The sequence below is a fragment of the Copadichromis virginalis genome, linkage group LG17 (genome assembly GCF_057382275.1).
Source record: "Copadichromis virginalis isolate Kocher_CV1m ecotype Utaka linkage group LG17, C_Virginalis_male_GT1.1, whole genome shotgun sequence".
Taxonomy (NCBI): Eukaryota; Metazoa; Chordata; class Actinopteri; order Cichliformes; family Cichlidae; genus Copadichromis; species Copadichromis virginalis.
The window spans coordinates 26,260,254-26,286,989 of NC_140634.1; the positions used below are offsets into that span (position 1 = coordinate 26,260,254).

At 42.1% G+C, this 26,736-nt stretch overlaps 1 protein-coding gene across 3 annotated transcripts in view; it reads left to right on the forward strand.

Annotated features, from left to right (window-relative positions):
• magi2a (membrane associated guanylate kinase, WW and PDZ domain containing 2a) overlaps positions 1-26,736 on the forward strand; it is a 271,683-nt gene that overhangs the window by 217,570 nt on the left and 27,377 nt on the right. For 2 of the 3 annotated variants that reach the window (XM_085436580.1, XM_085436582.1), the window contains exons 8-10: positions 681-799; positions 3,354-3,536; positions 15,505-16,185. In XM_085436580.1, coding sequence (XP_085292706.1) covers positions 681-799; positions 3,354-3,536; positions 15,505-16,185 — 983 coding nt within the window. Of the gene's footprint in view, positions 1-680; positions 800-2,205; positions 2,503-3,353; positions 3,537-15,504; positions 16,186-26,736 lie in introns of all 3 variants that reach the window. The other variant, XM_085436583.1, reaches the window with a different exon arrangement.

Consider the following 26,736-nt stretch of genomic DNA (forward strand, 5'->3'; position numbering starts at 1 on the left):
AGTGACACTTGAATACACTCTGCCTTATATACTGCGCATCCCTCTCGAGATGCTCTTTGTGTCTCCCTTTGTCATCATGTAAATATCATTAAAGAAGCTGCAAGACCTTGAAATTATAAAACTATATAAAAATAAAGTTAAGCTGTTTTGTAATTAGGACTGTGATACTGGGGTGTTCATTAAAAGATAAGGAGAGGAGAGAACGTTGGTGTGTGTGTGTGTGTGTGTGTGTGTGTGTGTGTGTGTGTGTGTGTGGTCTTAAATATGGAGAGAAGTATCTAATGATGACTAATTATTTCACACTGGCAAATTACAGCATTTGTAGTCAGTGACTATCTCCCCCCTGTACATACTAAATTAAGATCAACGTAGGACATTAAAGGAAATCGCTGTTCCATGTGCAGGGTTACTCCCAGTCACTGATTCACATAATTCTGGTTACAAGACGAGTTGAATTACGGAAGAAATCAATCGTTTGTTCTTTTTTACTCAGCAGAACTGTTCTGCGGCTGTTACATAATCTGGGAACTGGCCATTCAATTAATCATCATAGTTATGGCTGCTGTAGTGCTACGTTTGTTAGATCTGATCTTTTCCAAGAAGGGGCTGAGATAGGTGTGCTGGTGTAGTGTGAGATCTAAAATCTCCTCTCTTTTTTTTTTCTGGTGTTATCATCTCAGTCATATAAATAGAAGGACCCAGTTTGAGAACCCAGTCCTGGAAGCTAAAAGGAGACTCCAGCAGCAGCAGATGCAAAGCCAGGGCCTGTCCTCGCTGCCCCTTCCCACCATCTACAGAGGTAAGAACGGCCTTTGGCTTTATGGGAAATTATTAGTAGGGTATATATATCCATTTATTAATTACTTGTGTATTAAGAGATTAATATTGCACTATAATTAAGGAACATTTATAAAGATATCTGTTAAAAAACTCCATTCTGTGTTTATTATTGTGCTTCAGAAAGCCTCTCAAGAGCTTTAATGATAAAAGCAGATGCAGGAAAATTCTCTTAATACCTTCAATTACACATGCAAATGCTGGGAAGGTGCTTTAATGAATGTGATTCATTCTAATTGTCAAACTAATGATAAACAACATGAAATAAAATAAATTCAGTATTTGAGCCCTAATTCTTCTAGGTCCACTTGCGTGTTAATTTTTGGAGTCCTTTGCAGGTGTTGTGTTTTTAAGTTGATTCTGTTAATGCAATCCCAGACTAAGTCCACCATGTTCAGATCAGAGCTCTGTGAAAGCCAGATCCCCTCTTAGAGCACCCCTTGGAGACTGGAGCAGACTTTTCAGGCAATATATAAAGCTAATATATAAACAGTAATTTATCTAATCAGAACAATCTTTGTGTAAATGTAAATATAACTGACAATGACAGGCTTAAAACACCTGTCAGTAAGTGAAAATTCATGTGTGCTGGACACAAAATACATAAAACCCAGGATCTGAAAAGGGGCGACTCCTTCTGGTTGCATAACCAGTCTAATTTTAAAAAGTCTATAAGGAATTGACCATACTTTTAATTTAATTTATGAACGGTAAAGAATTTTTTTGATGAGTTTATAGTCTCGATGGATATATTTAAGTCTTGTTAAAAACAATGTGGAGTTTAATTTGTGAATTATCCTCCCAAATAGATAAATACAGATAATAATAAAGCAGATTATGTTTTAGTATACACTGACCTTAAGACTGATCTTATGTATCACATCCTGTATCAGAAAACAAAGATGTTAATTTCCCAGATATGAATTTCTAGGCTTGAAAATGGCTTTACTCATAAAGATTATTTTTATAGTGATTGACGGTAGGATATATCAGTCAGTTCACACCTATGCCTCATTAAAACAGTGGGTGGAATGCATTTTGGTCAGACTAATAATACTTATTGCCATATAAACAGACGTCTTCCAAAGAGAACATGTGGGTTTCAGGGTGATTCACTGTTTTGTTTAATGACTGGTTACCTGATTCTGCTCTCTATCAGTTTGTTACAGTAGGATGTGTACTGCTAGAAAAAACTGTCTGGATCCGAGAAGTGGAGGTTTGTTTCTGTAGTGATGTTGTTAGTCGCGACTCTGAGTGAAGAGCCTGTTTCTTTTGTTCAGTCCAGTGAGGCTCTTTTTCCTCCTCTCTACCCACTTCTGCCTCCTCCTTCCTTCTACTCCTTCTTTTCCCTTCAAACTTTGACACCAGTGGAGGATGCCAGCCCCTGTGCCACCCTCCCCAGATCCCCCCACGTCCAGGTCGGCCCGGTGCCCGAGCGCTGCCATAGCCTCAGCGACCTCTCCCGCTCGCCAGCTCTGGGCTGCAGGACTGCTTCGTATACCAAATCCTCCTCTGCCGATGTCTCCCCGCTCCGGCGTGTTCTGACTCGGCGGATGAATATGTGCCCCAATCACAGGCAGAAACAGCGGCCTCTTCACACATCCGCCTGCGCTGTAGTGCTAGAGCAGCCAGTCTGTAGCCCCTACTCCCTGTGGCACTTTGTCAGTAAGTAGGCCAAGAAAGATGCACAGGAGGCTGACTCTTCGCTTGTTTGACGCACTGTAAGCATGGTAACTGGCAGGCAAGCTTGTTCCCTTGAGGTAGTTTTTGTGCAGTGACCATGCCCTGTCACCTGCCCTATCACCTGGGAAGAGCAGGTACAGAGGGGCATCGCTTAGTCTGGACCAGTGACTGCTTACAAAGGATGCAAAGTTGCACGCTAGCCATGTCTCTTTTCCGAGTCAAAAAGATGAGGGACTTGGTTAAGTGTGACTAAGCTTGTTGGCAGAGATCCTCTCATTCCGACTCCAGGCGCTCCTCCATCAGAAAATTTCCCAGCTCTTCCTCCTTCAGAAATCTCCCAGTTCTTCCCTAACCTCCCTGAGCATCTTCTCCTGGAACTGATCCCTGATTGGCAGCATGGCATTTGCTGAATTTTGCTGCTTTCTTTGCAAATTTGGGATGGAACTGAAGAAACTGCACCACTGTGGCTGTCTGCACCTCTTCTGCCCACTGTGTCCCAGCATGGGAGGCGAGGACAGAGTGTCAGTTTAGTGTATTTTAGGTGTGCCAAGAGGGACTTGGATTGCATTGGTGCCCTGCACGGGAGGCAAAACGTTTGACCCACACCTGCATCTTTCAATACCGCCTTTGTCCGAGTGTGCTGTTTTGCTACTGTGGTCATACCCTTCCAGTTTTCCTGTGGCTACACCCGTATCTTATTGAATAAGCTTTGCCCTTGCCCCCCACCCTGTGAGCGCAGCCCCTGCACCAGCTTTTAGGGCCTTTTAGTGATTGCAATAAAACTTATAGGGAAAGACATTTTATTTAATTTTCTTGTTTTTATCCTTTTGTAGAGAAGCCGCTGTTCACGCGGGACCCCACCCAGCTGAAAGGCAGTTTCTTGTCCACATCACTCCAAAAGAGCAACATGGGTTTTGGCTTCACTATCATTGGAGGGGATGAGCCCGATGAATTCCTCCAGGTCAAAAGCGTTATCCCCGATGGGCCCGCCGCAGCAGATGCAAAGATGGCTACAGGTAAGCTTCAGGCGTGACTGACACACAAACTGAGAGAGAGGCTATTTTCACTGAATCACTTTTCTTTACCTGTAGCTAACCAGGAGCTCTCTTGAGGCAGTGTTAAGTACGTAATCTATAGCCGTATTCACACACAGACACCAAACAATGATCTCTGCTCAATAAACTAGAAGCTGAAGGTCACGTAGATAAGTTATCCTTGCAAATTTAAAATAATGGCATTTCTCATGGCTGGCATGCATTTGCACACGATCGCGCTCACAGATTGTTGCAGAGAAGAGCAATTATATGTGGCCTTTCTGCTTGCAGTATCTATTCTATATATCAGCATGCAGTGAAAGAAATGAGGTCAGCCTTTCTTTCAGAGTGCAGCCTAAACAAAGTCAAATAAAAGCTCATTAAAGCAGCACACAGTATAGTATCTATTTCACAGCAGTACTTACCTGAGCTCCCCTTGAGTTTTTTTGTTGTATAGAACTTTGTGCTTGTAATGATATTTCAAAGGGAACGCAGCTAATTGCATGCCAGCTTCAAAAAGCTGACATTATGAATGATACAGAATTATACTGCCAGTAAAAGGAGCTCTACCCCAGTCGGCTGCAGTTTTTGCTTCTTGCATGTCAGTGCCGTCCTTTCATATTCTTCCACTTATTTGATTCAGGGTCACAAGACACGCTGAAGCCCATCCCAGCTGTCACAGGGCGAGAGGCAGGGTATGCCACAGATAGGTCACCAGGCTAATGCAGGGCTAGCAGAGAGGGACATACAACCATTCAAACTCACATTCACACCTGATGCTTTATATCCATTTACACTGTTTTGGTTTGAGTTTTATAGATAGAGATATGTACAGTGGGGCAAAAAAGTATTTAGTCAGCCACCGATTGTGCAAGTTCCCCCACCTAAAATGATGACAGAGGTCAGTAATTTGCACCAGAGGTACACTTCAACTGTGAGAGACAGAATGTGAAAAAAAAAATCCATGAATCCACATGGTAGGATTTGTAAAGAATTTATTCGTAAATCAGGGTGGAAAATAAGTATTTGGTCAATAATAAAAATACAACTCAATACTTTGTAACATAACCTTTGTTGGCAATAACAGAGGTCAAACGTTTACTATAGGTCTTTACCAGGTTTGCACACACAGTAGCTGGTATTTTGGCCCATTCCTCCATGCAGATCTTCTCGAGAGCAGTGATGTTTTGGGGCTGTCGCCGAGCAACACGGACTTTCAACTCCCGCCACAGATTTTCTATGGGGTTGAGGTCTGGAGACTGGCTAGGCCACTCCAGGACTTTCAAATGCTTCTTACGGAGCCACTCCTTTGTTGCCCGGGCGGTGTGTTTTGGATCATTGTCATGTTGGAAGACCCAGCCTCGTTTCATCTTCAAAGTTCTCACTGATGGAAGGAGGTTTTGGCTCAAAATCTCACGATACATGGCCCCATTCATTCTGTCCTTAACACGGATCAGTCGTCCTGTCCCCTTGGCAGAAAAACAGCCCCATAGCATGATGTTTCCACCCCCATGCTTCACAGTACGTATGGTGTTCTTGGGATGCAACTCAGTATTCTTCATCCTCCAAACACGACGAGTTGAGTTTATACCAAAAAGTTCTACTTTGGTTTCATCTGACCACATGACATTCTCCCAATCCTCTGCTGTATCATCCATGTGCTCTCTGGCAAACTTCAGACAGGCCTGGACATGCACTGGCTTCAGCAGCGGAACACGTCTGGCACTGCGGGATTTGATTCCCTGCCGTTGTAGTGTGTTACTGATGGTGACCTTTGTTACTTTGGTCCCAGCTCTCTGCAGGTCATTCACCAGGTCCCCCCGTGTGGTTCTGGGATCTTTGCTCACCGTTCTCATGATCATTTTGACCCCACGGGATGAGATCTTGCGTGGAGCCCCAGATCGAGGGAGATTATCAGTGGTCTTGTATGTCTTCCATTTTCTGATGATTGCTCCCACAGTTGATTTTTTCACACCAAGCTGCTTGCCTATTGTAGATTCACTCTTCCCAGTCTGGTGCAGGTCTACAATACTTTTCCTGGTGTCCTTCGAAAGCTCTTTGGTCTTGGCCATGGCGGAGTTTGGAGTCTGACTGTTTGAGGCTGTGGACAGGTGTCTTTTATACAGATGATGAGTTCAAACAGGTGCCATTCATACAGGTAACGAGTGGGGGACAGAAAAGCTTCTTACAGAAGACGTTACAGGTCTGTGAGAGCCAGAGATTTTCCTTGTTTGAGGTGACCAAATACTTATTTTCCACCCTAATTTACGAATAAATTCTTTACAAATCCTACCATGTGAATTCATGGATTTTTTTTTTCACATTCTGTCTCTCACAGTTGAAGTGTACCTCTGGTGCAAATTACTGACCTCTGTCATCATTTTAAGTGGGGGAACTTGCACAATCGGTGGCTGACTAAATACTTTTTTGCCCCACTGTATGCATGTCATTAAATATAATATTATGACCCGGTTACTCGGGCAGCGCAGTGGTTAGCATTGCTCCCCCTGAGTTAGACTTCACCATCTGGCCGAGGCTTTCTGTGTGGAGTTTGCATGTTCTGCCCATGTTTGCGTGAGTTCTCTCCAGGTACTCTGGCTTCCTCCCAAAGAGATGCAGTTAGTGGGGTTTGGCTAATTTGTGATTATAAATTTCCCTTAGCTGTGAATGTGAGTGCAAATGGTTACTGTCTGGTGGACACCACTACTCGCCCTGTGGTAGCTGGGATAGGCTAGAGCCCCACTCACAAGGACCCTGATAAGGACAAGTGGAAGAGAAGGGATGGACCCAGTTACTCAACAAAAAAAAAAACACAAACGTGCGTACCTTTTAAGAAAGGGCAGTTTTACTTCTAGAACTAATCAAATGCAAAAATAAAACAACCTGCTCCTCCCGTTCAGCACATGAAAATCCACATCCTCAAAAAAGTGTTCACCTGAAGACAGAGGACAAGTGGAGCAATGGCAGTGTTCAAGTTCACACAAGCCCTCTCCTTTAAGTTACAAAATAAATAAATAGAAAACTGCATGGTTCACAACAAACCACTAATCCAGTTGACTTTCCATTAGATCCACATCCCCTACAGACTTCCAAATAGGGTCCCCAAATCTTTTCAGACATCCTTTGTTTGTCCTTCAGTGTTTATGTTATTCATTCAAGTCTAAAGCTATTGTATTTTAAAAAGAAACTGAGGTTTAATAATTGTGTTGTAATTCTGTTTTCTGGATCCAAGCCAAGTGTTTGGGGGGGGGGGGGGTTTGTTGTATTTTGTATTATTTACTTTTTTCCAGAATAACTTGGGTACTTTTACTCGAAACCATCCAAGTACGCCTTCCTCCACTTCTTCACGCAGAAATATGTGGAGCTTCCTCTTCAAGAGTAAATGGCACTGGGTCCACACTCAAACACACTTAAAAGTATTATCCATTTGCATATATTCTTGGCTGGTGCAGCTTGCCAGGCTTGCATTGTCTTAGCTCTCTGTGTGGACATATGCACATGCCCGTGCACCAACTGCAGTTTTGTTCTTTCATTAATCATGAAAGGGACTTTATAAGCCCCGCAACGTTGGGCTGTGGCCACAGGGGGGGTCGCACTGCAGCACACTTACACACACGCACACACACACACAGGCAAACCATCTGTACTGAAAGGTCAAGGGACTAGAAGTAGCCAGCTTGTCATGCTCTCAGTATGCAGTGATGTGTCTGTCTCTATACTCTGCAGCAAATGCAGAGCTTATAGTGGTGATTTATCACACATAAAGCAAGCTGGTCAAGGTGTTTCCTCTGTAGTAATGCTCCTCTCCAAAACACCAATGTTTTAACAGATTTCTGCAGAACACTAGCTCATAATTGTTCTGTTTTCTTTCTTTCTTTCTTTCTTTCTTTCTTTCTTTCTTTCTTTCTTTCTTTCTTTCTCTTTCTTTTTTTTTTTTTTTACAAATGTGTTGGTGCAGCAGCCCAGAATAGATCCCTTGGTGACTAATAAAGCTTGTCCTGATAGTTCTACATATAAAGCATTTGGGTTTTGTGTCTTCTCGTCCAATCCTCCTGCTTTGTTTTACAATTCCCATTTCTTTTTTATGTATTCTTTCCCCCAAAATAACTAAAATATCCTTCCCACTTCTCTACTACTGTATCACACATCTTTTCTTCACCACTTCCTCTCGTCAGCTCATATCCTTCTGTACTCCCCCACCCGTTCCCCCAACTTTGCCTCCACAGACTTTGTGTCCTACTTCTTCAGGAACAGTGCTAGCTTGCTAACTCAGAGCTTACACGGAGGAAGCCCAGGCCGGCAGAGGTGTGAAATTCCCAATTTCAGATAACTGATTCCTGCCGGTTTTTCCCTATGACACCTCCTGGCTATCTCTATCTACTGTGTGATTGTGCAGCTACAAAAACATATGTATGATAGTTACATATATTATATTTATATATCTATATATATTACCTATAAGACCAAATGTACTCTAGATCATTTTTTCCATTAAATTGCTTGATGTGTAGAGAAAATAATTCTTTTTAGCAATAATTGTTTTTTAATGTAAAAAAAAAAGCTAAGAGGCTTGGTTTGAATGTAGGAGGCAGAAAGTGTTTAACGTGAAATGAAATGGGTCTGTAGGTGGAGGACAGTCAACCCTTGTTTTACAGTGTGTGGCCTATTTGGATAAGGCTGCCATATTTGCTTAGATGTTTTTTATTTAAGAAAAAAAAGGTTTATGAAAAACACGAGTCAAAGACGGCAATGAAAAAAAAATCTTAACTACTAAAGCAAGTTTCAAAAGGTTTAGCAACCTGTTGGCCAAAATCCTGCCCATACAGTGATAGATCATTAGATACACCTTGCTAGTACCAGGTTGGACCACCCTTTTTGCCTTCAGAGCTGCATTAGTTCTTTGTGGCATTCATCAAGAGATTTTGGATCGTGTTGACAGGATAGTGTCATACAATTGCTGCAGATTTTTCAGCTGCACATCGAGATGAGAATATCCTGTTCCACCACTTCCCAAAGGTGCTCTATTGGATTGAGACTGTGGAGGAAATTGGGAAATTGGGCTCATCAACCTGAAACCTTTTTGTTCATTTGTATAATTTTGGTGAGTCCTTAGGAATAATAGCCTCGCTTCCCTGTTTTCAGCTGATAGGAGAGGCACCTGATGTGGTCTTCTGCTGATGTATCCCATCTGCCTGTTTATGACCTGTTATATGTTCAGGGATGCTCTTTTGCTTACCTTGGTTGTAACAAGTGGATCCCAGCTGATCAGCAATTTCTAAGCTTGTTTGAATTTCAGTGGGTCATCTTGACCATGTTTGCATGACTAAATGCCCTGTTCTTGAGTTGTTGCATTGTGATTGGTTGATTAGATATGTGAATTAATGAGCAGTTAACCATTTGTACCTTTATTATCATTAAAGGCATTCAGTCAAAATGGCCATAGTGCGCTTAGAATCACGTGTCACCTTACACAGTACAAAAATTATAACTTTAAGCTTACAGTTAGGCTTTTCTCATGTCAAGAAATAATATTTCTCTCTTGCAGTTTCATCCTGATTTTGTGTTATATCTGTTTACAATTAATTTCAATGCATTCTTGCACGAAAAGTAAGAAAAAAGGGAAAGTACACTACCTCCATAAGATGTTTGATTTCTTTTTATTTGTTTCATCTTTTTTTTGTTTGTTTTTAACATTTAGCCTGACGCACACAGACACTCAGACGACCACAGTCGGTACCACGGCCCACCCTGCTGAGAGTCTTAACTGCTCTGTTATCGTGGCCTCATCTTCTCAGCAGGGCCACAGAGAACTCTCGTTATGTTGACAGACTCTTGAGCACACCATTAGATGGAGATGAATATGTCATAACGAATGTGCAAGGATGGGACAATGAAGATGAAGCAGGTGGGAGCGTGGGCCTTGGTCCCACTGAGCGTGGTGTGTACAGATAAGGTCAATGTGATGTGGACTGTTTAAGGGACCTGCAGGAGCTTTTGTAATGGACCGAGAGAACGAGGGCAGTTTTAATTAGTGTGGGCTGCTGTCTGAGCTCTCATTCTTTTTTTTTTTTTTTTTTTTTTTGTTTTCTTAAATGACATCAGAAACAGCAGTATGCGACATTACGTGATGGCAGAGCTTCAGTTCATCCTTTGTCATTTTTTTTTTTTTTTTTTTTTTCCTTTTTAATAAATAGGACAGGGGGAATGAATGAGAGAGAGAGGGGGAGAGAAAGAAAGAAAACCCAAGGGGAGAAGAGACGGTGAGAAGGGGGGGGGAAGAGAGACAAAAAAAAAAAAAAAAAAAACTCCTGGGTCACCTGTATGGAGAAAAAACAAACAAACAAACAAACAAACAGAGGAGACAGCAAACAACAAAGAGCAACATAATAATAGAGAAAACAAAGCACCATCACAATAAACTAGCTAGTCATAGATATCAGTATTTACTAAGTAATAAACGATATTGTGCAGCACGCAAGATAGACAGCGCACAGTGTGCTTTGAGGCAGCAGCCAAGAAAGCTTTAGTCCGCGTCTGTGAATACCCATGTGTGCATACCTGTGTGGATCAGCATGCTTGCATTCCAAAGGTTTCTCCATGTAATGATCTGCTAGGGAGTGTGGGGGGGCCACAGCCCCGTCCTCCAGGGTGTGAAGCGGGTATGGAGGAGATCAAAACTCCAGACATCCAGAGGCCCCCAGAACACAAGAGACCATGGAAGACCAACAGAGGGGCAGCCGCGCCACTGTCCCAGTAAGAGCTGAGGAGAGTCCCAGATGAGGGCTCGCCCAGCAGCCGCGGAGCAGAAGCCAGGGGGGGTTGCAGTGACGCGCCCGTGAGCTCCGCCGGCCCCCAGCTGCGCCTGAGTGACCGAGCCCTAGGCCGAGAGGCCGGGGGCACCCCACCTCCAAAGGGGCCCGAGCGAGCCCCAGGCCCCAGGCCCCGACAAGCGGCCGCCAAGGAGTGAGCCGGTGTGTACCCGGACGCCCACCCCCAGACACAAAGAACCACCAACACACCGACACCTGAGGGAGTCCGCCACCGGCAGGGGAAGTGGTGGTGGGTGGAGATAGGCCTCCAAACCTTGGAGGGCCTGAGGTGTCCCCAGAGAGGTGGCGTCTGATACCCAACCTGACATATAGACACAGACATACAGGCACACACAGACACAAACATCCATTCCCACCCTCATGCTCTCATATGCTCTCATTCTTGATGATTCAATTTTTTCCACTCTCGTGCTCGTGGCCATGTTTGTTTATTTGTCCTTGTTTCACCGAAATGGCAAAAATACATCATTTTCTTTGGATCCCTGTGAATAATTTGTTTTATCTGCTGATATTTTGACACTTTTCCCATGGATTTAATTTGTTCTGCTCATGATGATGGAAAATTGCTCTTTTAGTAAAATGACAGTAGGCTCTTGATGTGTTTAATTAAATAGCAAAAAAGAACAAAAATGAGTTTTGCTCCCTAAAAATGTTAAGTAAATAAATGTTCTTGTCTTTCATTTTTACTGAATGGACATTCCTCTTCTGGGATATAGCTATTCAGTAATAACATTTACCGAATAATAATTCAAATTAAATATACGGAGGTTAAGTTGTGACAGAATATTTGGTTTCAAAGGTTCATTGGTTTCAGACGGATTTACACAGTGCAACTGCTTCTCATTTCACATTTCCTTTTGCAAAGTTGTACTTATTTCAATACAGTAGCTAGCTGTTTTTGTTTTTGTTAGCTTATTTTAAAACTGAAGCTTTGCATCTTGGCTTTTTTTGTCTCATAAACAGTACATAAACATAATTTATATCTTTATACCAACAATATACCAGTTTTCTGTTTGTCTGTGTGTGTGCAAAACATGGCACATATCTTAAGCCGCTAAAGGCTCTTATCTATATCAGATATTATAATGTAATCATGTTACCTGGCAACCACCAAGCAATGAGCTAAAATGACAATTTTTTAAAAATTATTCATTTATGTACCGACAACACCTTATGGATGCAAACTGAGGTTTTAATTTCTCAACAGTAACATTTGATTTATATTCACAAAAGCTTATTTGTACAGAATGTATGGTAACATTATCATGTTGCCTAGCAACCACCTAGCTATGAGCTAAAATGACCTTTTTTTTCTTTTTTTTTTTCTTTTTTTACTTATGCACGTGCAACACTTTATCACCTTATAAAAACACAAACAGGCCAATCAAGGTGTAGCATGGGCTTTTGCTTCAGTAGTAGAAAAAATACATGCGGTACTTTTGGTTTTTCCGTTATTTCCCAAGGGGTCACCACAGTGGGTGGATATACATATTTGATTTGGCATAGATTTTACCCCACATGCCCTTCTGATACATCCCTCCTAATTATCCGGGCCTGGGATGGGCAGTAGGAGTACACAGGCTGTGTCTGTTTCCCCACTCAGTGTCAAACTATGCTAACCGCTACTCCGTGAAGCCACAAGTAGTTGATGAGTAGATCAAATAAAGCAGGTAAAAATTATTTGTAGAGCTATTTTTGCTTTGTTATCATGCCAGCCGTATCGACCTATGATTAGTGCTCACCTGTGCTTTGCGTAACTGTTTTTCTGAGTATATGAGAGTGTGCACTCTCCGTTTTTGAGAATCATTGAGTGTTTTTCATCATTTTAAAGTATAATGAGCCAAAAAGGTTTGGGGACACAGATTCAGAGTAACAGGGGAACTATTGGAGGAGTTGATGAGTCGCTCTTATGCAATTTGTAATAAACAAAATTAATGTCACTTCTATATGGAGATAGGGAAGGCGGTAGAATTTGGCACACATGTGTGAAGTTGAAATCCATCTTTTAGGAATAAAGATTCCTGGTAAAACATGTGATTATATCACAGTTCCTACCCGCCTGTGTCTGTTGATGGTTTATCTGCGTTTCATCTCTGGTTATAAAGAATGAGATACATGTGCGGTTTGAGGGCGCCATGAGGTCACAGCACCATCATTTGTTTTCTGCCAGTGTGCTCAACTATTGATTCTGACACTGATGCTCAAGGCAAATGTTGGCTACGTTTACCCAGATTAATTAAAAAGTCCCTCACGTCACATTGCCCAGAGGTGTGAGCTGGCTCTGTCAATACCAGCAGAGCGTTTAAACTCGAAAAGCTTTTGAGACACCGTTTACAAAGATAAACAGCGTTTCGGTGATATTTTAACTTCCACGTGTGCTGTCACTCAGAGGGGTTAGCTGCTCGGTTGCAGTTCCACAGCCAATCCAGAAAATCAATTAAAAAATTGCCTTGTTTTTGTAAAAATAAATAAATAAAAGTGTAATTGAACCATCTATTAGTGCTGTTCACGTTTTATGAGAATTGGGCAGGGTGGTTAGCAAGGTGAGAGCCAATCACTAAAGCACATGCTTTGCTTATTAATCACAAAAGATCGCTGTTTTTTAACGCCTTCTCTTTACAATGCACACTGACAGTGTCACCCTGCCCTCTCTCCAAAGAGTGTGACAATTATGCCTGCAATTAGAATGTAATTGTTTTCATTATCAACCCAGGTAATGCTGTTTGTCAGACTTTAATGTGGATTGTGCTTCTTAGTCCCACTTGCCCAGAGTTTTGAAAAAGCTGCATGGTTCCTCCACAGTGGAGCAGAAAACACTATATTTAGTAATCTGGTTGAGAAAAAGATAAGCCTGGATGTTAAGAGCTTTTGTGTGGGAACATTTAATTGTTGGCTTGGTTTTTATCTACAGTGCAGTACACTGCAGCAAGCAAATAAAACCACTTGAGACCATAAAAGACAAACATTTTAGCCACTTGTCATATGCACTATTTTATACTTAAAAGGCAGCTGAGACATTATCGGTGGTAATGTTTATCTGTAGAAATGGTTTATAGCTGCAAGCCATCTGAGGAGAGACAGCGCAGATGTAGCGTACAGCTGAGAATGTGAATAGCTGTAGAGAGATGAAGTCTTGATATTAAATCCAGGCCAGCTGCTCTTCCACATATTTGATATTCTACATAATGATTTCTGGAGTGACACCGTGGTGGGGTCTGTGTAGAGTGTGCCTGCTTGATTCTAAACTTCCTCTCACAGTAAAGGATATCAGGTAATGCTAAACTGGCTCTAGGAGTAAATTGTCTGGTTACCTGTCCATCCAGGGTGTAGCCTTCCTTTCTCTTTTTTACAGCTGGGATAGGCTCAAGCCCTTCCGTGATGATTGCTTTTCCCATATGTATATTATTATCCCACAATATTTCACTATTATAGCTGTCATTTTTCCTGCTTATAGTGATTTTCTCCACTATGGTAAGCTGTTTCTGTTCTCTTAAATCACCACTGCCTTTGTAGAAGTGTGACAGATTGTTAGCATTGTTAGGACAGTGTATAGTCCCTGTACATTGGCTACAATCAGCTGAATTCAGTACCAGCCAGGGTCCATCAGCTGATGGGTCTGCTGATACTCTTCTGCACATGATATTGATAAATCTATTTTAAACTGCTTATGCTGCCATTGAATGAGAGGAAGCAGTGATTGGAGACTGTGGCGTGATGAAAGTTATTATGATCGTATGCAATGAACTTGCAGTCTTGTTGCCTTTGGTTGCTTTAAAGATGAGCACCAGTTCTACAACCACTCACACTCAGCTGACATCCTCAGGGCAACTTTGGTGCATGGAGGTGGTGATAAAAATGAAAATAAGATACGAGTCTCTCTGTTATCGGTTTGTGATTGAATGGGTTCAAATTGGCAATTACATGCAATTTGTTTGCAATAATGCAGTGAGTAACTGTGATAGATGGGCAAATATCACAAATCTGTTGCCATCTACATCTACAGAGGTTAACCAGAAAATGACATTAACTGATTGCATTCAAAGTCCGCACAAAGCCTGATTTGAAACAAAAGTTACTTCGCCAAGGGTAGTTGTTGCAGGACTGCGAAATGACACAGGCACTTAGCAACAATGCTTTTACAGAAATATTACCAGAATGCAAACAGTTGGCAGCCAGTCGAGTGCCCTCTACCAAAGAGACACAGATGAACTGGGCTCATTGATGTAGTCTACACTCGGATTGATCTGCATTTATAAATTAGACACTTGTTATTTGCAAACTTTTGCCAGTCTTTCTGAGAGTGGTTGCTGTCAGCCTGAGTTGGAGCGCAATTGTATGGAAATAGGTTGCCTTCAATTGCCATCACATTGCAACTGAAGGCAGTTGCTCAGCTGTTTGCCACAACTGCTTGCCAAATGTGAAAAAAATCCAGTGCAATCAGCAGGCAGCCACCAATTTATCCTATTTGAAAAGAGATTGCATCCTTTCTTTACTCTGGTGTGACTGAGCCATTAGCCCATATACAGTTGCTGGTACCCCTGCAAACTACCTCCACCCCAACACCTGCTTTTTCCTGCTGTTTCTGTTATGTCATAATCAGTACATCACGTTTGATGTCACTGACGCCTGTTCTGTGCTGGGGGTCTTTTATTGCTCTGCAGTGAGACAACTAGGACCCAGAACACTGCTGTCAAATTTCTGCAGACTGAATAAGTCTTCTTTTAAATGAAGTGGTTTTAACTGAAATTCCATTGACCAAGGTTATGATGAAGAGCTGTATTTTTAAATTTGAATTTTAATATTTAATATTTTTTCTTTGTGATTTCTTTTTCTTTCTTTTTTTTTTAAGAAAAGCACTTAATACTTTGAAGCCACTCTTTAACTTTGCCCAATTAGATTTATGGCAATTTGGTTCAGTTCAGGGTCATTTTGTTTTAATTGTAATTTGATGTGCCATTAAAGTACAATATAAAATTTAAAAGAGCCTGAACGTGGCTTCTGTTTATTACAATTCTTGAGATTAATCGCCTTTAGCCACCCACATCTGTGCCCATTATTTCTAATGTTCCAGCTCCATTATGCCTAACCACTATATTTTTGTCCATGCTTTTTCTCTGCAGGTGATGTTATTGTCTACATCAACGATGTGTGCGTCCTGGGTACCACCCATGCTGATGTGGTGAAACTCTTCCAGTCTGTACCTATTGGCCAAAGCGTGACTCTCGTATTATGTCGCGGTTATCCTTTGCCGTATGAGCCAGAGGAAGCTGCCAACACCAACAACAACACCACCACCATCATCTCCCCACTGGGCATCATGGAGCAGCGGCCCATTATGGTGAACGGCAGGACGGGCTACGATAACTACCTAGATTATCTCACCCGCACGGCACGCTTTGTTACAGACCCCAGTCAGGACCCGGTCAGCGCCCAGCAGCAGCTGCTCACTGGTCACCCAGCGGACACCCACTTAGATGGCTCGCTTCCTCCCACCACGGGTACTACGCCACCAGACAGCGTCTCTATGGCATCATCGGGCGCGACCCAGGGAGAGCTACTAACCCTGACCATGGTGAAGGGCGTGGATGGGTTTGGCTTCACGATTGCAGACAGCGCCACAGGTCAGCGTGTTAAACAAGTCCTGGAGCCTCAGGGCTGCCCGGGCCTGTGCGAGGGCGACTTAATTGTGGAGATTAACAAGCAGCCCGTGCAGGGATTCGGTCACACACAGGTGGTGGAGCTGCTCAAGGAGTGCCCTGTGGGAGCTGAGACCTGCCTCTTGGTTCAGAGAGGTGGAACAGGTGAGAAGGTGTTAAAGGTAGTGTTGCTGGCTTTGGAGAAGAGCTTGAATCTCTGTCGTTCTTCCTGTCTGCTTGTTCATTTCTGTCGTCTTTTGCTGGTGTGTTTGCATGTGCGGTTTAGTCCAGTGACAGCAGAAATCTGTGCTACAGTCCCTCAGTGCACAGCAATGACTTACTGATCTTCAGCTGCTCTCAGATGTCCTGCTAAGTCCGCTTTACTGTTCGCTGTTCCTTGCTCCTCATTGACAGCAGATTCCACTCCAGCTATACTAGGGGTCCCCTAGTATAGTCTGATTGCGTCTGAAAGCGTAAGCTTTTTCTGTGTTATTTTCAAGCCCACTTTCTGATTTTATTTTTCTTTTCTTTTTTTCATTTTCACATGTATAGTGAATTTTACCTTTTCTACAAGATCCAAATAAAAGCCCGCAAATCAAAGCATGTCAAAACTGGCACAGTTTGTCCTTGAAACACTGGTAAATGGCTCTGAAGTGCTTTCAACTCTGTGTTTTTCAGAATGGGAGGCCCTCTCACACTCTCTGACAATCATAATTATGCACTGCACTTTGTCATGAGTCACACACAGGGCTGTTATTTGCCGAATCTACGTGTAGCTGAGTGTGTGTGCGGACTGATGGAGGACATTGAGTGTTAAGTGTGTACAAACGTCCGTATTCTTCTAGAAGGCCAGAAACCTTTATATTGCTGTCTTTTAATGGCAATGTCTATGAGAGAGTTGCTGTCTTGTCTTTGGGAAATATACATATGACTCAAATGACAGAGCATAAGTTGTGTGTAAGCTTCCTGTGATCTGCCTACAAACTGAGATTGCCTTCTTATTGAATTGTGGCGGCGGTGCATCTGTCAGCGATGACTCAGCCGAAGCACCGACGTTGAAGATTAAAACGTTAGAGAGTTTAATTAAATCTAGAAACGGCAACAGGGGCTCTTCATCAACCAAGCAGATAGGATCTGTCTCTGGAACCTTATTGTTAAATGTTGTTAAATGACTCCTCTCTTTGCGTTTACCTGTCCTTGATTTATCTTGGCATCCTCTAAGTGATGATGCATGAACTTTAGCACGCTCTCATTTGCAGAGCGAGCTGGAATCTGAGCCAACTCGTTTGGAAAACTGACACTGCTGTTTCTTTTTGTGTGCAACCAATTTGTAGTTCCGTGTTTTGCCTCTTTGTGTAGTGTAATGTCGCATACCAATCATAATGCCAACCGCCTGGGTGCCACAGACACCACTGAGACTCACGCGCAAAGGTCAGCAGCGGCCACTGAATAGATTTATTCCCATTTATTTCTTTATTAGGCTGCCCATGTCTCTGCTAGTGAGCAGGGAGCCAGCAAACAGGGGGGGGAATAGAGGGATGACATGAGGTATTATCATGGGAAGATAATGTTTTGGGTTTTTGGGGGGGAAGGGGTTTGTAATCCAAAAAATCTACAAAAAACAGCATCACAAAAAAAATCTGAAATCTGGTTGTGTTATGTTAGCGCCAGTAAACTGCAATACATCAGGGCGTAGTGTCGCATCCGCATTTTTTGCTGTTTTTTTTTTTAATGACATTCACCCATTTTTTCCCCATTGGAAGCTAATTTTGACAGCAGCAGGTTTTAATGAGCCAACATGTAAGATTTAATTTGGCGCTTTTGAGAACCAGTGCTTTCTGTGAAGTCCCTGCCAGCTCCAGCATCTCTGGAAACATTTCCAGTTCCAAACTCTTTAATTAGAGTTTTGCCCAGAAACCAGGAATTGAAAATGAGGCACAACTTCAACCAAATGCCCTTCACTATTACCTGAAGCTGTGCCATGGATGGAGTGGAGTCAGACGCAGTCATTACCTGTGCACTTTTACTGATGTGTATTGCTGATGGAACTACCACTTTGTTTCAGGGCAGGGAACAATTGCTTTGACTGCTGTGGCCTTAAAATAAATAAATATTATTTTTTTTAAAAACGGGGCAAAATTTAATTGCACATTCACTTGGAGAAGAACAAGCTGGATAAGCTGCACGAATACGAGCTGAAATTGTCTCCACCCAAGCACAAAAAAATAATCTGTTCATCCAGTGCTTGAATTCACACACAGCAACACAGAGAGGAAGACTGGGGTCTCTGGTGAATTTTGATAAGAGATCAAATAATTTCTAATGATGTTAATGTTTACCCATCTTTCTAGATTTGCTGAAAGCCAACTGTGAGTTGATAAAAAAATTTTAAAAATCCTACACGCGGGAGGTAAAAAAAAAAAAAAAGATAAATGCCAAAAGGTGCACACACAGTCAACCATCTGAAACGCATTAGGCTACATTTGTTCACCATAAAAAAGATCTCTTTAATTTTACAGTGAGAGGCTAACATTAGCCCTTCAGTTATTTAAACGAGACAACGATAGCACTAGAAATGATGGTAGAGTGTGCAAATGTTTTGGCCCTTTATAAAAATGTATCCTCATATCATGAAGGAGCCTGCCAGCTTCACATCAAAGCTACAGCAGAAAACCGATTCTATCCACTTCTATTGAATCAATTGTTTCATGTTGGTCTTGTGTTTTAAAAAAAAATCAGCCTCATTGCAGTTGTGTGCAAAACAAAATCATTTCTAGGTACACGGTTGAATATGCGTGATATTAAAGCAGAATTTATTCAAACACGCTCGTGCAGTCACTGGGTAATCACTCCATCCCATTAAAAGCCAAATAGGAGCGCTTGATTTGTTTAAGAGGCAACCGAGGTCAGTGACTCTACTCCTCCCACAGACAGGAAAGGGATTCAAAGCACAATATAGAGTTCAGTGGTCTAAGTTTGATGGCAATAAGGCTCCCATCGCATTTTCTACTTGATATAATCTCAGCATTTCGCCCTTCATGCACAATACCCCCTGGCTCCCTCCCTGTGCCGATAGGAATGGATATTGATCCCTGGCGGGCACCGCCTCAGCTTTGGAACCGGTGGGGACAGAGCTGCAAGTGTGAACATGGCAGACAGACTGTGGCTTACTGGCAGAGAGCCGAACTCATCGCTCTCTTGCTCTTTCCTCCCCTTCTCTTTCTCTCTTTTGTTTCCAACTATTCCATCTTGAACACACACAGCCAATGAATCACTGTCTAGTTACACACTGATTCCCTGGGAGGCTAGAGGAGGCTCACTGAATCAAACCCTTGTTCTTTTCTTCTTTTCCTTTTCTAGAGAGCAGACCTTCACCTGAGGTCTGCACGGTTTCTAAAGCAGCTGGTGGTCACATGAGGCGAAATGTCAAACCAGGCATAATGTACAGTTTACTCATGGTACTACTAGCAAGGGGAGTTTATGTAAGTGTGCGGGGGCTTGCGTGCAAAATTTTCCTGGGGATCTGTGCGGATAAGATGAGGAAAGTGTGTGCCTGGCTGTTGTGTAGGTGTGCGCACAAACTGTGTGAATCAAACCATGTGGCTCGGCGTTTGTGCGAGTGCGTGGGCGGGCAGCAGTGAGGGAGAATGTGGCATGTTAGTGGAAGCTAAATGGTCGAGCATACATGTGAAAGAGATGATAGTCTCGGCAGCTAATTACAGCCCTGCATCTCTGCTGGTGTTGCAACGAGGACACAGACTGTTAATGGTCTAGATCGCCACTAATGAGCCTGTCTGGCATTGACACACATACACGTGCCACCCATACACACAGGCACAATAATTACTGGTGATGAGCGACAGAGTGGCCATTTGTTGGGCAAAAATGGCTCAGGAGTCAAACTGAAATTTAAGGGATGGATAAATATCATAACTATATTATGAGTGTTGGCTTTTTCGAGGTGATGAGGCTTAATTGACTGGAAGGTTTGATCATAAATGTCCTCATTTGGTCAACAGGCAGCGTGCTTCTATTGTCGGGATTTCAACAACGAGTTCTTTGGGAGTCATGGAAATAAAGCTTGAGTTAAAAAAAAGAAGAAAAACCACTAAAACAACAGATTTAACTGAACTTTAAAAGAAAATACTTTGTTATGATCAGTTGCTTTTATGACAAAACTTAAACAAACAAAAGTTAAACAGCCTGCCATGCTGCAAAAACTGATCATGGATCGCGCTTTAGGAGCGCAGGCCTCCACAGATCCCAAACTGTTGGTGCACCTGGGAAAACAGCAGGAACAAGCTTGAATCACAGAGGGTCTACCCCACAGCCCAGAGGTGGGGTAGACCTCTGGGCTCTAAGTATCATATTTCTAAGTATCATCTTAGAAATATAGGAGACCGCAGAGGTCCATGTCCCACGGATCAGAGCTGTTTCAATGAAACAAAAGGGGTCTACTATAGTTCATTGTGTATGACCAACTTTAAACTTGAAGACAATAGTAGCAGGATGGATACAAAGGTATTTACTATCTTGCACTAGGAATCTAGCTAATCAGGTGGAGCCCAAGTTAAAGGGCAAAATACAAGAAATTGCATCCTAAATATCCCAAGATGCAGCGATCGGAGTGTAAGTGTGCATCTGATAGCGTGAATAAAAAATTGTATTAATTCTTATCATGAATGGATGAACATGTATTTTAAAAAGTGGTCCGTTTGTAAATTTAAGCACCAGTCCACTCACCATTTACTATTTAAACTGTACTGACAGCAGATCTTATCATTTCTGACCCTCGTCATTTAAATACACATTGTCAAGATTGCAGGAATTGCCACCTTCTCTGTGAGTAAAACTACTCTATTTCTCTGTGCGACAATGACTTTCCAAAGCTGAGAAGTCATGTGCACTTTGCATTACAGTAGTAAATGTTCGGTTCTGTGTCCATGACAACACCAAGCTGAGCAAGGCAAGGCTTGCTGAACAAAGAGTTGATCATACTAACTCTCTTTGTTTTTAATTTTTCCTGTGAAGTCGCATTTTTCCTGTGCTTCTTCTTGTTTCTACTTCAGTGAGTTACTTTACTTCTTTCTAGTTTGTACATACAGCTGTGGAACTGACACAAACAGGATGCACTGTCTAAGTGTGTGAGGGGAACCTGTAATTGAACCTTCCTCGCCTCACTAGCCATTCTTGATCTTTGATGCTGGACATTAGAAGTGTGTTGTCATAGTAACACCATCATAAAAAAAGCCATAACAGTATTGTCGGATTGTGGTTGTGGGAGTTTGTGAAATATGTGGGTGTTATGAAAGCATAAAAGCTGTCAATCTCACTTCCAGTTGACTTTAAGTGTGTGTGTGTGTGTGTTTTTGTGCATATGTGTGTGTTTTTTGTCACAAGGTGGTAGATCTGTCTGCAGGATTAAAGAGTGGCCATTAAAAAATCAAATCCAAACATATGCACACATATACACACTATTTAAACTTAAGCTTGTGGTGCTCGTTCAGTCCTCCGCATCAGATTGCCATTTCAGTTAAAGGGATGAGCTGTGTGCCTGGCCCTGAACTGGCAAATATTTGGAGAACGTGTCAGAGACTGAAGCATGACAGTTGTTTGGTGACAGATATCAGTCAGTTCCTCTCATCTCTCTCTCTCTCACTTTCTGTTACTCTGCTGTGGGGCACAAAAAACAGCCAGCTCAATTAGAAAGTGTGGCCAGCCTCCAGTGGGCTAAAGAAGCGAGCCAAATTGCTATATGTTAAGAGGTAGATCATCATTTCAGCAGCATTATGACAGTTTTATTACGATGGATAATAGCTTGGCTAATATTTACAGCTCGTCTTTTTGAGCATGTTGGGTCAGGGAAGACCTGCAACTCAAATCTCACAGGTGGTGCTGCGAGTCTCACACCGGTCACAGTTTAATGAGCTGTAAGAGGTGATTTTATTGGCAACCACCCTGTTTTGTCTCCTTACACATCTGTGGATATCCTACAGCAATTCTTCTATTTTGAGACCTCTCCCCAGAAGTAAGGCTTCAATCACACTGGCCAAGAGACCAGTTGGCAGCCTCTTGGCAAGCTCTAGGTCACTAGGGAAATATGTGCAATTCAGGACCGTTTGGCAAGGGGTAGCTGGAAGTTGTTGGCTGGGTAAAATCAGTTGGAAAGACAGTGCTTCACCAAAAAAACCCTTGCCCTTTTACTGGGTACCAGCAGATTTCATCAGTCACCCATAGTTAGTGTTAATAGCGACTGCCCAAAACCTTTAAAAACCATTCACCAATCAGTTGAAGAATACACATTTTTCCCTAGCGACCAGCAGTTGCCAGGGGATCACTGACCAGTCTCAAGGCCTGATTCATTCACGTTTTAGGAACAAATTTCATAACAACATCCAGCAACAACTCAGCAACCAGTTGGGGAATGTGCATTGCAATCAGTGGTTGCCAGATAGCTGGTCTCTAGGCTTGCATGGCTACGGCTGAATGAACTGAGAAACCGAAGACCCATCACATTCATAAAAATTAAACATTTACTCAAGCTGAAATCAAGGAAGAAATAGGGTTGTTTTCTGTCAGTTTTTTTTATTTAATTAGACTACTTTTGGTAACCCAAGGAGCCCCCTAATGGTCACTACATATAATGCAGGTTTTAGGCACTTAAGAACTCTCAATACAGAACTTTAAATACAGTCTATGTTCTGAACAAACAGTAACACAACCGCTGATATTTTTTGCTGTTTTTTTTTTAATGACATTCACCCATTTTTTCCCCATTGGAAGCTAATTTTGACAGCAGCAGGTTTTAATGAGCCAACATGTAAGATTTAATTTGGCGCTTTTGAGAACCAGTGCTTTCTGTGAAGTCCCTGCCAGCTCCAGCATCTCTGGAAACATTTCCAGTTCCAAACTCTTTAATTAGAGTTTTGCCCAGAAACCAGGAATTGAAAATGAGGCACAACTTCAACCAAATGCCCTTCACTATTACCTGAAGCTGTGCCATGGATGGAGTGGAGTCAGACGCAGTCATTACCTGTGCACTTTTACTGATGTGTATTGCTGTTGTTATACTTATATTGGAAAAGGCTGACGCATACAGTAGGACAGGACACCAGTTAGCTCAGAACTTAAGTGCAAGTTGGACGCTGCAGGGTTCATGTAGCTCTCTGTAGCTGAGCTGACAGATCTGATTAGCATTTGGGCTAAGAGCTTTCAGCACCACGGACAGCTCCTTTTGCCCTCCCTCTCTCTCTTGGTGTTCTCTCTCAGCCGCTCACCCCTTCTCAACTTCTAGCCATGGGGCACTTTGACACCTACGTCTGCATAAATGTCTGGTATGCCTGAGCTAACAGTGTCTTTAACCCGTGGATCACCTCCGTCAGTGATGCCAGGTAGTTCACCCTCTTTCTGTCGGTCTGGCTTATCTCAGGTTCTTTTACCCATGTGGAGGTTCTGCTCTGTTGTTGCCTCTTTTGCTCACTGTACCCTCCACAAAGACTCAAATCTAGGTATTCTGGAAAGCTGTTCATTGATTCACCTTCTTTGGGAATAAAAGCAAAAATCCTTCTCTGCCCCTCAAGTTATAACACTTCAAAAGTCTTTCTTTTTTTGCGCTGATAAAAATGCTCCCATGTGCATTGAAAGTGAAATTGTTATTGAGTTTTAGATAAGCTCCTGTAACTGGTTTGTTTCTAAAAATGTTATATGGCTTGTTTTGACTAGAGATGGACTGATCCGATATTACGTATCGGTATCGGTCCGATACTGACCTAAATTACTGGATCGGATATCGGAGAAAAATAAAAAATGTAATCCGATCCATTAAATATCACGAAAGCACCTCACAAAACTTGCAACACCCCGTAACTCACCTCAGAACGTTAGCACGTCGGAGCAGTATGCATCACGTGATAGAGCGGCTGTGGCATGCGGGACCTGTCGGTGGTCTGGATAGCATGTGGAGCTTCGCTAGCAACCTGGCATTTCATCTCCGACAAAGTTATCCCCGAGAGAAGTAAAGCAAGTGTGTAAGTCCATCTCTGAATGTTTGTAAAGCATTCCTGCGTTAAGCTTAACGAGCGACTGCCTCTCGCTCTCTGGCTGCTACTTCAATCATGAAACTGCTTAATGATCAGCTGATCGGCTTTTCTGTCGCGAGTCCGTGTCTCTTGTTTGCTTTTGGCCCACTTTGCACCAGACAGAGGAAACCAGCGGCTGAACAACAGCAGCACGTTTAAGCTTGATCAGCTGTTGTTAGAATTTATTTAATATTACTTTCTACTCCAGGATCTTTTTCTACGTAGCTGATGCTGGTAACTGTGCAGGGGCGGATCTAGCAAAGTTTAGCCAGGGGGGCCGATAGGGCATTAACAGGGAAAAGGGGGCACAAAGACATACTTTTCTTTCTTATTCTCATTTAAAATGTCGAGCTTTTAATTATTTAATATTTATCTGAATCTTACACCCAAAGTTTTAATCTGATGTAAAATGTATAGAAGTCCATTATTGTATATAGTAACTGTTAAGTCTAATATACCCTAGTAAGCTATAGTACTTTTTCCTTTGGGAAGGTACCATCTGTGCAGTCTGCAATTTTGTTGAAGAAAGATGTTGAATCTATTTAATATTTCTTGAAAAATAATTGATTTCTGTGTATTTTTTTCACACTGCATCAAATTAAGGTTGATTACGTCGATTAAGCATCATGAGGTGGAGCGTGAGGGGTGGTTCCCTATTTTTTATTTATTTATTTTTGTTGTTGCTGGGAGTTGGAACCCTATTAGTTAGGTTGCTTAATATTTATGCTAAGTACTCTTTAAAATACCAGAATAGGGAGGATGGTGTAGGTTTAAGTTTATTAGATTGATCAGTATTGCTGAACTATGAAATTTTTTTTTTGCATACAGGTATAACAGAATAGCTTTAGTGTAGTTGTTGTTTTAAACTTGAGTATGAACTTATACAAAATGCAGCAAGATATTTAAAAAACAGTTTTGTTGATTAAAACACTATATCGGATTCATATCGGTATCGGCAGATATCCAAATTTATGATATCGGTATCGGTATCGGACATAAAAAAGTGGTATCGTGCCATCTCTAGTTTTGACAGAGAAGAGCCAGTGCTCTGAAAAACATTGCTGGAGTTCTCTTTGTAGCCTTTGTTAATTTCCATGTTGTCACCATTCCACTAGTGGCTCAGTGAGACGAATGTTTTTACAGTGCGATTGGAGTCTGGCCAGGCCAAGACTGGGAAGGCTGGCGCATAATTCGAGCAGTCACCCTTTAATTTGATCCCTCAATTTGCATGTGCTTGAAGCTTCCCAGAGGGAAGACTGTGGCAGCACTTGAAGGACAAGAGAAAGAAAAAGTGAATAAAGAAGATGGAGAATGCACCTTTTCTTAATATGCTCCTGTGAATTGCACTAAAGAAAAGTGCTTCATTACTCTGTGTCTGCATGTATATGAATGCATATATACAAGTGTTTGATGCTTGCTGCATGTCTTGTACTTTTTTACTGATGATTTTCTTTCATCGCTCAACTCAGAATTCTGGTTCTTGTGCTTGGACAACGTTGTAAGCAGCTGAAATGTGTGGAATAACATTTTAAAGGTCAAAGCAAGATGAATTGGGAAGTGAAAGGAGAAAGTATGTTCTTAACTTGCTGCACTGCATTGCAAACTAAAACCACTTTATGGTCACCCTGAACTTAAGTGAAAGTCAGAGTTTTATTGCTGTAGGCACTGACAGATCAGTGATATATTCACAAACGTCTCTTTGCCTAGTGTAGTTGCCGTCCTGCTGAGTGCTGATATTGAATGCTTTAATGAAATGTTTGCTGAAGATTGATCAGAGGTATTGAGTGAGGTCAGCCTTTCCTCATTTCAAGTGAAAACTGAAACAATGGATTCATGTTGAGTGTTCAGTTCTTTTATACTACCTCTGGATCCCCTAGTTACCTTTAGATGAACAGATTTAGACCTAGGTTAATTTTTTTCATACCTTCCTGGTGTGAAACATCACCTGGGGATAGGACATGTGATGGCTTTTATGGTAAATCATTGTAGCTGGGTGGTTATGTAGTTAGACAAATTAGCAACTAGTTGCCTTTAGAAAATTTAGAATTGTTAATTTATTAAGTTGAAAACAATTCATATTATTTAATGTACACCACCGTTTAAATGTTTGGTTACACAGTAGCCCAGTAGCTAGGGCTGCACGATTAATCGTTAGAAAATCGCGATCTCAATTCATACTTATGTGCGATCTCATTTCCAAATGACAACGATTTAAAAAAAAAAGAAAAAAAAAAAAGACGACGATTGTACCGCATTTTGATCCGGGACGTAATCTGCATGAAAACAAGCGCTCACTCTTCCTGCTCAACAAATGACAAGGGCGGAGCCTTATACCACGTGATACAGAAGCTGTGCCGTGTGATGCTAAAATTAGCAGGGAAAAAACAACGGAGAGCACGTCAGGGATGATGAGAAAGTGACAGGAGAAAATCCGTCCCGGTCAACCACCCAAACATCAATAACGGGAACCTTATACAGCGCTTCCCTATACCCGTCGATCTCCCGCAGGCACAAAGAAATTACGGAGGCTATTACTTATCACCTGACCAAAGATAGGGCTCCCATCAACACTGTGCAAAACGAGGAATTTAGGAAAATGATCAACACCCTAGACAAACGCTACACAGTGCCGTCCCGC